At 43.7% G+C, this 12,690-nt stretch overlaps 1 protein-coding gene across 3 annotated transcripts in view; it reads left to right on the forward strand.

Moving 5' to 3' along the window:
- The first annotated feature begins 277 nt into the window (after positions 1-277).
- The window catches only part of MBOAT1 (membrane bound glycerophospholipid O-acyltransferase 1), a 56,910-nt gene continuing 44,497 nt past the window's right edge, over positions 278-12,690 (forward strand). For 2 of the 3 annotated variants that reach the window (XM_071451052.1, XM_071451062.1), the window contains exon 1: positions 280-480. In XM_071451052.1, coding sequence (XP_071307153.1) covers positions 391-480 — 90 coding nt within the window. In that variant the 5' untranslated portion in view covers positions 280-390. Of the gene's footprint in view, positions 481-12,690 lie in introns of all 3 variants that reach the window. The other variant, XM_071451071.1, reaches the window with a different exon arrangement.

The raw sequence follows: 12,690 nt of genomic DNA on the forward strand, positions 1-12,690 counted from the left end.
GGTCTCTGTATAAATAAATGAATAAATAAGTAAATAAATATTTATTTTCGGGACTGTTTTGGCTGTGACACCCCAGCTCTCCCCTGCTTGGGGGCAGCTACGAGCTCTGCCGGCGCCGGACAAGCGTGTGCTTTTGGCAGGAGCCTGGGGCCGGGACACTGCACCGGGGCACCGCGCCCGCCCGCGGGCGGCGGCAGGCGGCAGATGCGGCCCCGGGCACGGCGAGGGCTCCCCGCTCCCCGCCCCGGAGCCCGCCCCGCCCCGCCCCGGCCGTCGGCGGCGGCCCCGCCCCGCGGAGGGCCCCGGGCGGGCGCGGAGCGGCGGCGGCGGGAGCGGGAGGTGCGCGCAGGTGGCGGCGGGGCCGTGCGGCGGCCCGAGGGGGGATGCGGCATGGCCGAGCCGCCCGGAGCCCCGCACCGCACCACCGGCTCCACCCTGCTGCACCCGCTGAGCGCGCTGCTGGGCATCCCGCTGGACCAGGTGAGAAGGCGGGAATGCCGCGGGCCCCGGCGGCATCCTCAGCGCGGATACCCGGCCGGCAGGGGCGGAGGGAGGGACGGCGGGTCCGTGGCTGTCACGCCGTGTCTGCCCGAGGGCCTCGGCAGCAGCGGTAGGAGCGGCTTTGGGCGGGGGTCGGGCTGCTGTCACCGGGGAAGCGTTTCGTTTTTCCCGGCAATGCCTGGCGCTTCTCCTGCTCTCGCAAGAAGTCGCCGCTGGACGCTGCTGGATGCTGCTGGATGCTGCTGGATGCTGTCAGTCACGGTGCTGGGCTGGCTGGGGCAGAGTTTGGAATGCTTCGGGATCTCGGGTGCTGGTCCAGCCCTGGCAACCGCGTGGGGACATGCAGGGTGCCCTGTAGGGAATCCTTGCGTTCAGGCTCTGCTTTCGTGGCTACAGGACTGTAGAAGGGAAGCTCAGAAGCCGCTTCCAGCCTAGTCCAAGTGCCTGATGGAATCGCAAAGTGCATATATGGAGATAGGCAGAGCACACAGACACACAAGTGGTCTTCTGGGAGGGCAAGCTTGCATTAAATCCTTCACAGCATCATAAATTTTTGGCTGTGGTGGTGTTTTCTAATTGTTTATAGTCTCCTAGTTAACTTTATCCCTAACAGGCAGAAAAACGTTGCTCTCCCCTACCCCCTGCCTTTTATTGTCCCTGTGCCTGCATGCACCTGCTGCCTTCCTGCATTCTTTCAGCGACAAGGAAGTTCAGTCTGGAAGTTTGTGCTGACCAGAAAAAGACTCCATCAAGCTACTAGGAAGCTGACATGTGCTCTAAGAAACCAGGGCAGCAGAGGTGTGCTTGGTAAAATATCAACAAAAGGTTGAGATTTATTTGCTTTCTCCTGTTTGCAGAGTGAGTGGTGCTATGTATCATTTTTTACTACTGTTTGTTTTTAAAGCTGAGTAAGGAATATGTCATTTTGTAGATTAAACTCCTTCATCTAATCATGCCAGTTTTCCCTTTTTTTGACAGAAAACAGGTTTTGATGCAAGAAGAGAGATATGTTGCTCAACACTAGAACAGTCAAACAATAAAGGCCTATAATTATCTGTGAGCCATTAGATTAGGAGAAGGCACATGAATAGTGATAGCTTCTTTTTTGAGGTATTCCATGCCATGATTGATGAATACAGGAGCAGCAAAGAAGCCAGGAGTAGCAAACATTTGCTGTTCCAGCTTGTTTGTGGTGCCACAGTGTACGTACAGAGTTAGGCTGACTCAGTTCCCAAACAATGAGGTCTTGACAGACTGCAGTTTTTCTTTCTAAGCTTTCAAAATCTTGCCCTTCCATTCAGCTGAGGTGATACAAAGATGGTGTTGTCTGTGGAGAAGATTCTTCTCATGCTCTTCTGGGCCTGAGGATGCTTCACAGTGTCTGGTTATGTGTTGTGTTTGTCCCTGGGCTCTGGTCTCATGGGTGCTGGTGCTGGGCATTTCTGTGTTTGCTGGTTTGTGTCTCAAGCCCACAGTAGAAAGCAGGGCCATGTGCTCTGGGCTCAGCAGTGTGCCTGGGCTGTGTCAGTGTGCCTGGGCTGTGTCAGTGTGCCTGGGCTGTGTGAGAGTGCCTGGGCTGTGTGAGTGCCTGGGCTGTGTGAGTGTGCCTGGGCTGTGTGAGAGTGCCTGGGTTGTGTGAGTGTGTGTGCCTGGGCTGTGTGAGAGTGCCTGGGCTGTGTGAGAGTGCCTGGGCTGTGTGAGTGCCTGGGCTGTGTGAGAGTGCCTGGGCTCTGTGAGAGTGCCTGGGCTCTGTGAGAGTGCCTGGGCTCTGTGAGAGTGGCTGGGCTGTGTCAGTGTGCCTGGGCTCTGTGAGAGTGCCTGGGTTGTGTGAGAGTGCCTGGACTGTGTGAGAGTGCCCGGGCTGTGTGAGAGTGCCTGGGCTGTGTCAGTGTGCCTGGGCTCTGTGAGAGTGCCTGGGTTGTGTCAGTGTGTGTGCAGGTGTGGCTGCTGTCCCTGCCATGACCCTGCTGGCTCAGGTGGCACGGGGCAGTGGTGGGCCAGGAGGAACCCCCCCTTTTCTGGGGTTCATCAAGGAACTGTAGCATAGCTGCAATGAAATAGAACTTTCCTCGCCTGAAAATCCCCCTATTTAATTGTCCCCGTGAGATTATGCAATCAATACTTTTTAAAAATTTCCCCCACTTCTCCTGCCCTGCTGCAGTATGCTGCTCCATGCCAAGCATCAGGGACTTCTGCTGTCCTGGGACAGGATATACCCACATTGTGGGTATGTGTGGAAGCACTGTGCCACCACTGTTCCCTCAAATTACATGAGTCTCAACTCTGACCTGCAGTGCTAAGGCCCTCAGAAGCAAAATAAAATCTTTTTTACATGACTCTTCTGCCAGGTGGATTGCTTCCCTTCCTCATAAGAATGAGAGAGTGTATTGCTGAGGCAGGGAGAAGTTCAGTCACTTGCTCCTCTGCACAGAGTGGAGCTCTGTATATGAAAGACAACTTTGCCAGATCTGAATCCCATGTGGATTTACAGGAGCCCCTTAGTGCAGTGTTGACAGGCTCTCTGTGCCTTCTGCTCAGTGCCCAGGCTGCAGCAGGGGAGGTATCTCTGCTTTGCCACTCTTGCCACATCATTATGCTTAGCCTGTTGGAGGGTGACAGCCCCAATCTCCCTCTGCTCCATGCAGCTGGCAGTTCCCCATGGCTGGCCCTGAACCTTCAAAAATGCCAGAACGTGCCTGAAGAGCAAGAGGCAGAGGTGAAGTTTAGACCCGCCAGGTCACTGTGATATGTGAAAACCATGTATGTCTGTGTTAAATGACAGAGGACTTGTCCCTTCTTTCATAGAGATGATTTTCCATGGGGACTGTGCTTTGTGAAAGAATTCACTCTGTGTAAAAGACCAGAAAAAAAGTTGAGCTGAAGGTCTGAGAAATGAAGGTTGTAATCGTTATCCTTTCATGGCTGGGGCAGAAAAGCTGTGGTAATGGTACTTGGAAAATGTTTTGTCATCTCAGAAGCAGCTGTTGTGTCACTCAATATGGGAAGCATGGATGACTATGAAAATGTCGTTTTCCACATTGGTGGTTTTCTTAAGCAAAAAATTGCGACTTGGTTTTAAAAGCAGCCCAGAATTACAGAGGGTGGAGCTCCTCTCTGCACTGTGTACCTGGCAGACTGCTCACATTTTGTTTAGGAGACAGTGCACTGCACAAGGACATAAAGGTGTTTTCTGCTTTAGATGCTGAAACAATCCTGATGTGTCAGCATGTATTTGCACGTCTCTTCAATGGATGATTGATCTTTGAATTTAGCACTGAAATATTATTTTTTAAGAAGTGCTATATGTGGTAACAAGATTAATGATCTTCAGAGAGGATGAAAAGACTCTCTGTATTCAATTAATTCTCATATCTCAGGAAAGCAGACTTTGAAGTTTAGCTGACTTGTGTTCTAAAAATACCTGTCTAGGTCAACGATATACCTTCAGCAGCAATTGCAAAAGAATTTTGGGGTGGTTTTTTTTCCATATCATGTATTCCCCAAATCATTGATGCTGGAATATCCTCCCTCTCATTTGCTTATACAATGACTTTTGGAAAAGTATACACTTTTTTGTTATACATGCCCAAAATCACCAATTTTGGGATATAGTCCTCTACCATAAATCAGTGAGATATGGAAAGTTAAACATTAAACTTTTAATACTGTAATTTATGTAAACAAAGCTCATGCATGTAAAAATACTGTGAAGAAATAAATATACTATTTCAAGCCATATTTAAAGTAAATTTAATGGCATTGTTTATTCATATGTAGTTTTACCATACTTTCCTAAGCTGTAGGCATCTTCAGACGTATTCAGGCTCTGAGGGTTAAGACACATGATTAAAAAGTTTCACTTCCCAAGGTTATTTTGTAGTATCCTTCATATGCTGGGTTACCAATTGCTTTAGAAGTAGCAACCCTAGTGCAAATGGTCAACTGCTGTATAACAATAACATTTTAACAGGCCTTGTCACCCTGACCTATTGTCAGACAGTACCAAGGCTATTAACTTTGAGGGAAGTAAGTTCAGAGGAAATTCCCCCAGAAAACTCTATGAGCATCTTCTCCTGTTTATATCAGAGGGCTTTTAATTTTGGTGTTTTCATTGATGAGGCCAGCCATGTTTCCCCAAAGAGGAAAAAAAAAGTCCACTTGAACTTAGTTTTGGCTTTGTCTGCTGGTGGGAATGAAAAATTTTTCATTTTAATTCTTTCATTGTAGGTCATTTGCATATTTATATTTTGGCAGCAGTTTAAATAAAAAAAACTAACTGTGAAGGGGTTCTGGGACATGTCTCTGAATCTTGGGATAGTTGGAGTATGAAAAATGTCTTTTCACCATTCCTTAAGTTTGAAAAACTGCACAAAGCATGCTGGTGAACTGGTTTTAAAAGAAGAAAGAAGAAAAAAGTATATATATATTTTTGAACTTTTACAAAATCAACATATATTCTGATCCCAATATCAGGGATGGTTTAGTTAAATTTTTTTCTTAACATTTTTCTTTTTTTTTCCTCTGTCTGACTTTAGTTTTACTTCTCTGCTTTCTGATTTAACTAGTCAGAAGATCTGTTAGTCCCAAGCCTCTTGGCATGACTTTTCTTATCCAGTTTTTGGGCAGTATAAAGTCAAATAAAAAGCTAACTTTCTAGGAACTTAACAGACTTTAGTCTGTGAACTTTGAGGATCCTTTAATGGTTGTCAATAGAGACATTAGAAAATGTAATGCTGAGGAAAGAAAGGTAATTTGTCACAGACCAAAGTCAGATAACTGAAGATGGAAGTTCATTAAAGATTTAAGTGGAGATAGCATCAGGTTTTTAACTGAAAAAAGCTGCTCTGAAACTCTGGAAAAAACTGTCATGGTTGGTATAACTCTGCTGTATTTCAATTTCCTAATGTCATCATTTTACAATTGAAAATTCTACATTTCCTTTTTGAATTGCAGCAGTATTTGTTACATTACATCCCTCCCTGCCTAACACACTCAACTGCAAAAAAAAAAAAAAAAAAAAAGCCATGTAAATCTTAGTTATTTGAGAAGCAAAAAGAAAAAAATGAAAATTGAATTCAACACATTTATAGAGAAATATTACTTGCATTGCCAAAACCAACTTTAATTTTGAGCCTTTCTGACTTTTGAATACTTAAGTTTTATAAAACTGTTTTCCTTGAAAGAAGCCATTAGCTTCTTACTATAATGCCATGAAGGAGAAGGCATGATGTAAAAAACAGAGGAAGAATCTTGCTGATTCTCATTTGGGTCCCCAGTTAAACAGGTGCTTGTGAGCAGGGCAGTTCATACTGCATTTGCAGTAAATCCAGACTCTTGTTTCACCACTTGTGCAAGGTCCAGGAGTCTGTATCCTCCTGGGGCAGTCCTAGGACAGAGGTGTGATACTTTCTTCCAAAGTTTAATGCCATCTCCAAAGCATTTTTTCCTTTTCAGGTCAGATATCACTAACAATTGCAATAAATACATGTTCTCCTCTGCTTTGGAAATGTGTGCTGCCTTTTCCAACATGTTCTCACTGTGTTTGGCACTGTAGTCTTGAACCTTATGGCTGATGTCTTGATACTACGAGTGTAAATATTTCCACATCCCTCATGCCTTGAAAACAAAGCCTGTCCTATTAAGTTTTTTAATTTGGCAAGGGACAAAAGTGCAACTGGAATCAGCTGCTTACAATTTTCCCCCTTTTAAGCACTTTCCTTCTCATCTGTGTTAAACAAGATCTGGAAAAATAAACGTTGAAGGGCTGCATGAAGCTCCCTGAAACCTTCCCTTTGCATCAATCACGCCAGCGCTGATTTAGTGGTGCTCTGCAGCTATTTTGAGAAAATCTCAAGTAGTGATGAAAACTCTTGGGCTCCAGCCTAGGGGTCTAGGCACTGAGCACAGAGCTAGCTCTGTGTTTTCGGGGGAGCCCCTGATGCTTAGGGATTTGCTGTGCATTTGCCAGCCTGGCACAGTGTTTAATCCTCTGGCTGCTCCTTGGCTCCTGTTACAGTTCCCAAGGACAGGCAGCTCTAGAGGCAGGCTTGCCAAACTGCAAAGTGCTGCTGCTAGTCCCTGGGCAGGGCAGGCTGCAGCACTGGCCTTGGCATTGCTGCAGGAATCCAACCTTTTGTACTTGTCCAAAATCAAGGAACAGGTAACATGATTTTTAAAACGTGTCAATGGGCCATATTTTGCTTTGGAGTTAAAAAAAAATCCCTCTCTATGTTACTGAGTAGTTACAGATAACCTTGAGGGTACAAAACCTCATCTGGATGCTTGGATAGTCTAGTGAGGGTCATTAAGGAGATCTTCCAGAAACTCAGGCCTGCTCTCAAAAGTACAGCCTGATGCAAAAGTTTCTACAGTTAGTTCACTAATGGTGGTGAGAGTGTTTATGTTAATATATAGTTTGGACCAGGAGTGTGCTTTGGGAAGGAATCCCTTGACTGTCCCCACTGGGCACACTTTGGACACAAAGTGTCCCTGGAGCACCTACACAGGGTTCCTTTCTGGGAATGTGAAGCCAGAGGATGCTGCCCAGGGACCTGCCATGGCTCAGCTGCTGAGGGGCACACAGCCCTTGAGTCCAGGTCCTCTGATCTCAGACCCTGCAGACAATGAGTCACATGGATGAGGCACCTTGTCCTCAGCTGCCTTGCTCTTCAGAGCCATTTTTGCTCCACCTCAGCACGTGCAGAGATGGACAAAGTGGAATTCTCTGACGTTCATCTGGTGGTTCCTTCAGTGAGGAGCACTGGTCAGGCTTGTTTGGTCACTGCTGAATAGGTGGAACCCAGCCTGTCCTGCGCAGGGCTCGGCCAGGGCAGCCTCTGCCAACAGAGAGAATGGCCCCTGGAGAGAAACAGCCAAGGGAAAGCCTTTGGGTGGTCCTTTTCCAAGATTGCATCAGTCTCCCTTCTAATGACCTTGATTGGGAATGTTTATCTTCACCAGTCCTTTTTTTCCCCCTGGCTTAAAGCATTTTAAACAGCTTTTGCACAATCACAGGTGAGCACAGATGCACAGCCAAAAGCACACATTCTGACATGTATGGTTTTATTTGAAGTTTTTTGGATGGGGTCTACTTACAGTATTTTTCACCCTTAATGGAGATGGGTGGAAATATTTTTCCTCTTTTGTTTTTGGCTTCCCTCATGATAAGAAAATTCCAGGCTTTACAAAACCAATCTTAATAGTGTGAGGAGAAAAACCCTTGTAAACATATTTTTGAATAAAATATGTTGAATCATTTACAAATTTCCAAAGAATTTGTTCTCAATCATTCCTCTAAATGTTAGTAAAATACCCAAATAGAAGACAATTTTTAAAACCCAAATCCAAAGTATTAACTAGACAGTTTTCCAGCCAGGAATAATTTTTATTTTTTTCTTTCACAGGAAATAGTACTCATTGTCCTGAAAATTTTTTATAAAGTTAATCAATCAGTCTGTAGCATGAGTGTTGCCATGCTATCTGGTCTGAGGCAAAACAAATACTAAACTTAAGACCAATTCTTCATTTCCCTCTTTCTGGTTGCTTTGTCCTTGTAAGATTTGGTGATTACCTGGTGACAGACTGGCTGGATAATGGGAGTTTTGCCTGTGCCCTCATGTCACACCCTGCAGTGTAGTGGGTGGGAAGCTGTCTCAGAGCATGTGAGCTGCCTGCCTAGATGACTTCAGCAAAAAGCAAATAGACCTGAGTGTATCTGGCTGCTAAATCCCAGACAAAGACCTGGCAACCCTATGGAATAGCAAGTTTTAAATTTTTGATCAGTGAGAGATTGTATTCTGTGGTCTTCAAGTTCAGTGGGTGTGGCAGGTTGGGGACATCTAGGATGGAAAAGGGAGGCAAGAAAATACTCTTTTAAATAATTTATTTGGATTACATGCAGAATACTAGAAAAACTAAATAACCATTTCAGGCCAAGAAACAGACTTCAAATGCTGACTGACTGTCATGAACTGGGTGAGTGTTTGCTGCTTCCATAGGCCCTGGTCTTGTGACAAAGCTCTAATTGGACTTCAGCAATTTCTTCATTTGTGGTTTCTTGTTCAAGTGCAATTCGGCCCTGGTATGCAGATAGGGCAGGAATGGGGAAGGCAAAATGACAAGGCAAAACCTAAAACAGTTGAGGACCCCCTGCTTTCAATATTTCTTAAATAAATCCTGTGCTTATTTTCATGCTCATGTATTGGTTCTAAGTAAAACCTCTTATTTTAAAGGACCACTGAGTAGGAAAGTTTTAATTTTTAACTCTTACATCTGGCTCAAATGATATTATAAACTGGTGAAAGTAAGTTTTGTTTTCCTGTTACCAGTGTGAGGTAATGTTAAAGAGAGTACAGCAGTGACTGCTCATCTCATGTGCACACACACAGAAGGCAGGTTCAAATCCCTGACTACTAGGGTTTGCACTAAGTATTTATAGCAGCAAATTCCAGCTGATGGATCACTAATTTATCTGTTTTAGAGAGAGTTTTATAATTACTCTGTTCAGTCACAAGTGGAGTTTAAGTAGTCTGACATTTACACTTCTCATGTGTCAGGGTTTCTCAGGATATTTTGCCAACTATGCTGTGTTGAAATTGGAAACAAAGTATAGACAAATGGAGACAGTGACTGAGAAGGTAAAGTTCATTTTTTAAAAATTAAATTCAGTTTTTGATGGCAGCATTAGGCATCTACAGTGAGTTGTAGGCACTGTTAGGACCCACAATTGTCTTTGCCTCAATGTGTATGTTTGTGTTCATGCTAATTCTCTAGAGGCAAAAAATTGTGGTCTGTAGTTGCCACAGCAACAATAACACTGCACTCAGAGTATGGGTGGGTTTTCCCTACTTTGTACAAGAATGTTGAAAGTGTAGGCATATTGCTGTGAGACACTGTGAAATATGATAGACTCTTGAGAGAGAAAACACTTGTTTGTTTTTTGTTCAGATAATATAATCTTAATTTTGTGTTACCTTTGTTGCCACTTCTCTGATAGGGTGTTATTTCCCAATTTGCAAACCTAACATTGCAGAGAGGAAAATGGGCTCAGCAGTTTGGAAAAAGAAAGTTTCAGAGGTGTTCTGCTGATGCTAATCAGTAAATAAGATGAGGATTAGAACAAAGAATGCTCAGGGCAGAGTGACATTACTATATTTCTGTTCCATTGTGGTCAGTTTTGTCAATGAAAAGATGACTGTAGATGTTCTTTGCCATGAACCAGGATGAAAACTGGAACTAGATAAAAGAGAAAAAAATACAGGGTAAGCTTATTTTCTTAAACCTGCTAAAGCAAAGTGAAGGAACAAAGAGGTTTGCTTTAGAAATGTGACTTTTAAGAGGGATCATGGTGAAAGTGTATGTGAGCAGCATGAAAGCAATGGATTTAGACCTTAGAGTAATAGAATATGTTGGAAGTTCATTTGGCTTCAATCCTTATGCCAGGGAACTTCCACTAGGCCATGTTACTCAGAGCCCCAGATGGCCTTGGAGACCTCCAGGGAGGAGGAGTTCACAACTTTTCTGGTCAAGCAAAGAAAGGACTTATTCCCTTGTGTCTCCCAGTGTTTCTTCATGTTCAGAGAGACATGTGATAGGCTGCAGATTCATCAGTGATTAAAATTAGGGTGTTTTTCATGTGGTCCAGACCTGGCTGGGAAACCCTTTCAACAGGAGGCTGCGAAGGCCAAGAACTTGGCCAGAGCCAGAGTGGGCTTGCATGTTTACATGAAACATGAGTTTCTAGGGTAAGCACAGCTTAAAAGAAAAACCTTTTGGAGGAACCTGTTCTTTTGCTGGCTCCTTTCAGGGCTTGTTCCCCCTCCAGGCACTGGTTTCTGTCAGCCCTGCCTCTGGTGTTGCTGGTGCCTTTGGGATCCCAAATCACTGCTGACAGCCCAAAACATGGCTACTTCCATTATGGGTAGGTGGCTCTGCTAGAGTCATCATCCCCTCCCAGACCTTGACTCATGCTGGATTTATTCCTTGAGTTTCTTCACATGGTGATAATACAGCAGGAAGCACCAGATTTCTGCAGGGAAGATTAGCCAACACCCAGGAGAGGTCATTTCTCTCACATCCCACTTTCAGGCAGCCCCAGCTGCAGCTGTCCTTCTGTTTATTGGTTTATATAAAAAGTAACTGGCTCCTTATATGTTTTGAAATGTATTCCCCTGTTGGGTTATCCTCTTACTTTTCTGTTCTGATTTTTAACTGCTGGGGGATTTTTGTCCATATGCTGAGCACCTCCCCTCTGTTCAGTTCATGCTGCATATCTTTAATGCTGTATTTGATAGTTTCGTGGTCTGCATATATTCTTTGAATAGATTATGCCAGCAGGTGTCTGGTGAAGTCTGCCTTCATCCTTTGATAGGGTTCTGACATCCTGATCTGTAGTCTGTTATCTACCTATTTATCAGTCATACATTTTTATGTGCACCATGAACTCAGTTGTCTAGGGGTCTCAGTCTTCTTGTTTTTTGGTTTTTTTTTTGTTTTTTTTTTTTTTTTTTGTCTAGATAGAGTTGAGTTAGTGTTTAAATGATTATCAGGAGAAAATAGATTCTGTATTTGCCTTCTCTATTTCCTTTTCCTTTGGCACTTCAGTTTTTGAGCATAGTCACTCACTAACAAGGATGAGATACCTGCCCAGTTTTAGAAGACCCTAAATGGCAAGTGTGCCTGTTTGCTGTGTCTAGGATCGTGTTTTTGCAATGGCTTGGAGAATTTCTGTCTATGAGATGGTGGCCTCATTTATTTGTTGACAGGTGGAACTAGTGGCTTGTGGCCTGGAAAAGCTTCAGGTGGTCTTTGGGGACCCAAAGGGGTTGCTGGTCACCTCCAGCTCCTGGATCTCCTCTCCCTCATCCCATATAAACTCTGTGTTGCTCATTGCTCGGGTGCCTCCCAGCATCAGAGAAACTGAAACCCTCCACACATCTGAATCTGCACCTTAGTCCTACAGCAACAGCGGGAAGATCACCATGTGCATTTTGAGATAGCAAAGTTTGCTAAAAATCAGACCTGAAATGCTTTCTCAAAGTGCCTCTGAGATATCCAGATGTTAGTGGTATAAAACCTTGTGATAGGGAGGTGGAAATACATTTTGTAAGCCAGCTGGGCAGATCATGCAATGTCCTAGTTCTTTCACAGTATGTTTTTTTAGGCTTTATGTGTAAAGCACTTGCTTGAAAGGGAAATTATAATTGTTTATGCTACTTAAAGGATTGTTGAATTTCTTTTCCCTGGCTATGTTCAAATTCTTATGGTATTTTGAGAAGAGTTCACTTGGAGTTTTTGGAATTTTGTTGTTGTACATCGTTTCTTGGATAATAAGTTGCCTGTCACTGCACAGTAGGAGCATCACTGCAATAATTTTAAAATGTAAGGACATTCTTCTCTTTTTTTCCTAACTGTTCAAGAGGAAAAAGTGAGACTTATTCCCCTTGCCTAAGAAAAGCAAGTTAAGTTTCTGCTATTGCTGACTCATAAGCATGGCAAGAATACAAAAATACCATGATTAAGTAAAGGTGAGTGAGTTTTTTCCTCCTCATATTGCAGTTATCTTTGGAAAATATCAATGTTATAAACCAAAGCTCTGCTGCACTGCATGCAAATAGAACTACGGAGCTCCAGTGGGGGGAATGTGAAGAAGGCTTTAATGAGGCCAGGAAATTAAATATTTTTTTCTCAAATATAGTATAATGCAAATAAAATTAATTTATAGCAAAAGCCAAATATCTCTTTTTTTGTTTGTTTGTTTGCATTTCTTTATTCACCAACTGACGCTTGATCATGCTGTGTGTTTTCCTGTTAGTTTTTGTTTTGATTTGGTTGCTAAGTTTGAAAACTAGGAAATGTGGGCTTTTTTGGTTTTCATTATTTGTTTGTTTAATTTGAAGGGGCAACCCCTCAAATTCCTTCAGAGCATGACTTTTTTGAAAGGTACTGATGATTTCCAAATATGTTAGTTTAGTGGTGGTTGAGACGTTTGACTTGTGCCAAGTCCTGAGCACTTGTCATCTCCAAGTTACTTGTTTTCAGTAGTGTCTGAAGCTGAGTGCCTAAAATTAGACATGCTCCTAAGTTCAGCTTTCAGAGATATTTGCTGTAGATGTAAGGTGCTTGTAACAGGCACAACTAAACAGCTGGGGTTATGTTCTTGTCTTTTTGCATGGTTCACCATCCAAAATA

Source organism: Agelaius tricolor, unplaced genomic scaffold (assembly GCF_023055355.1).
Source record: "Agelaius tricolor isolate 1412-34295 unplaced genomic scaffold, bAgeTri1.0.p SCAF_2, whole genome shotgun sequence".
NCBI lineage: Eukaryota > Metazoa > Chordata > Aves > Passeriformes > Icteridae > Agelaius > Agelaius tricolor.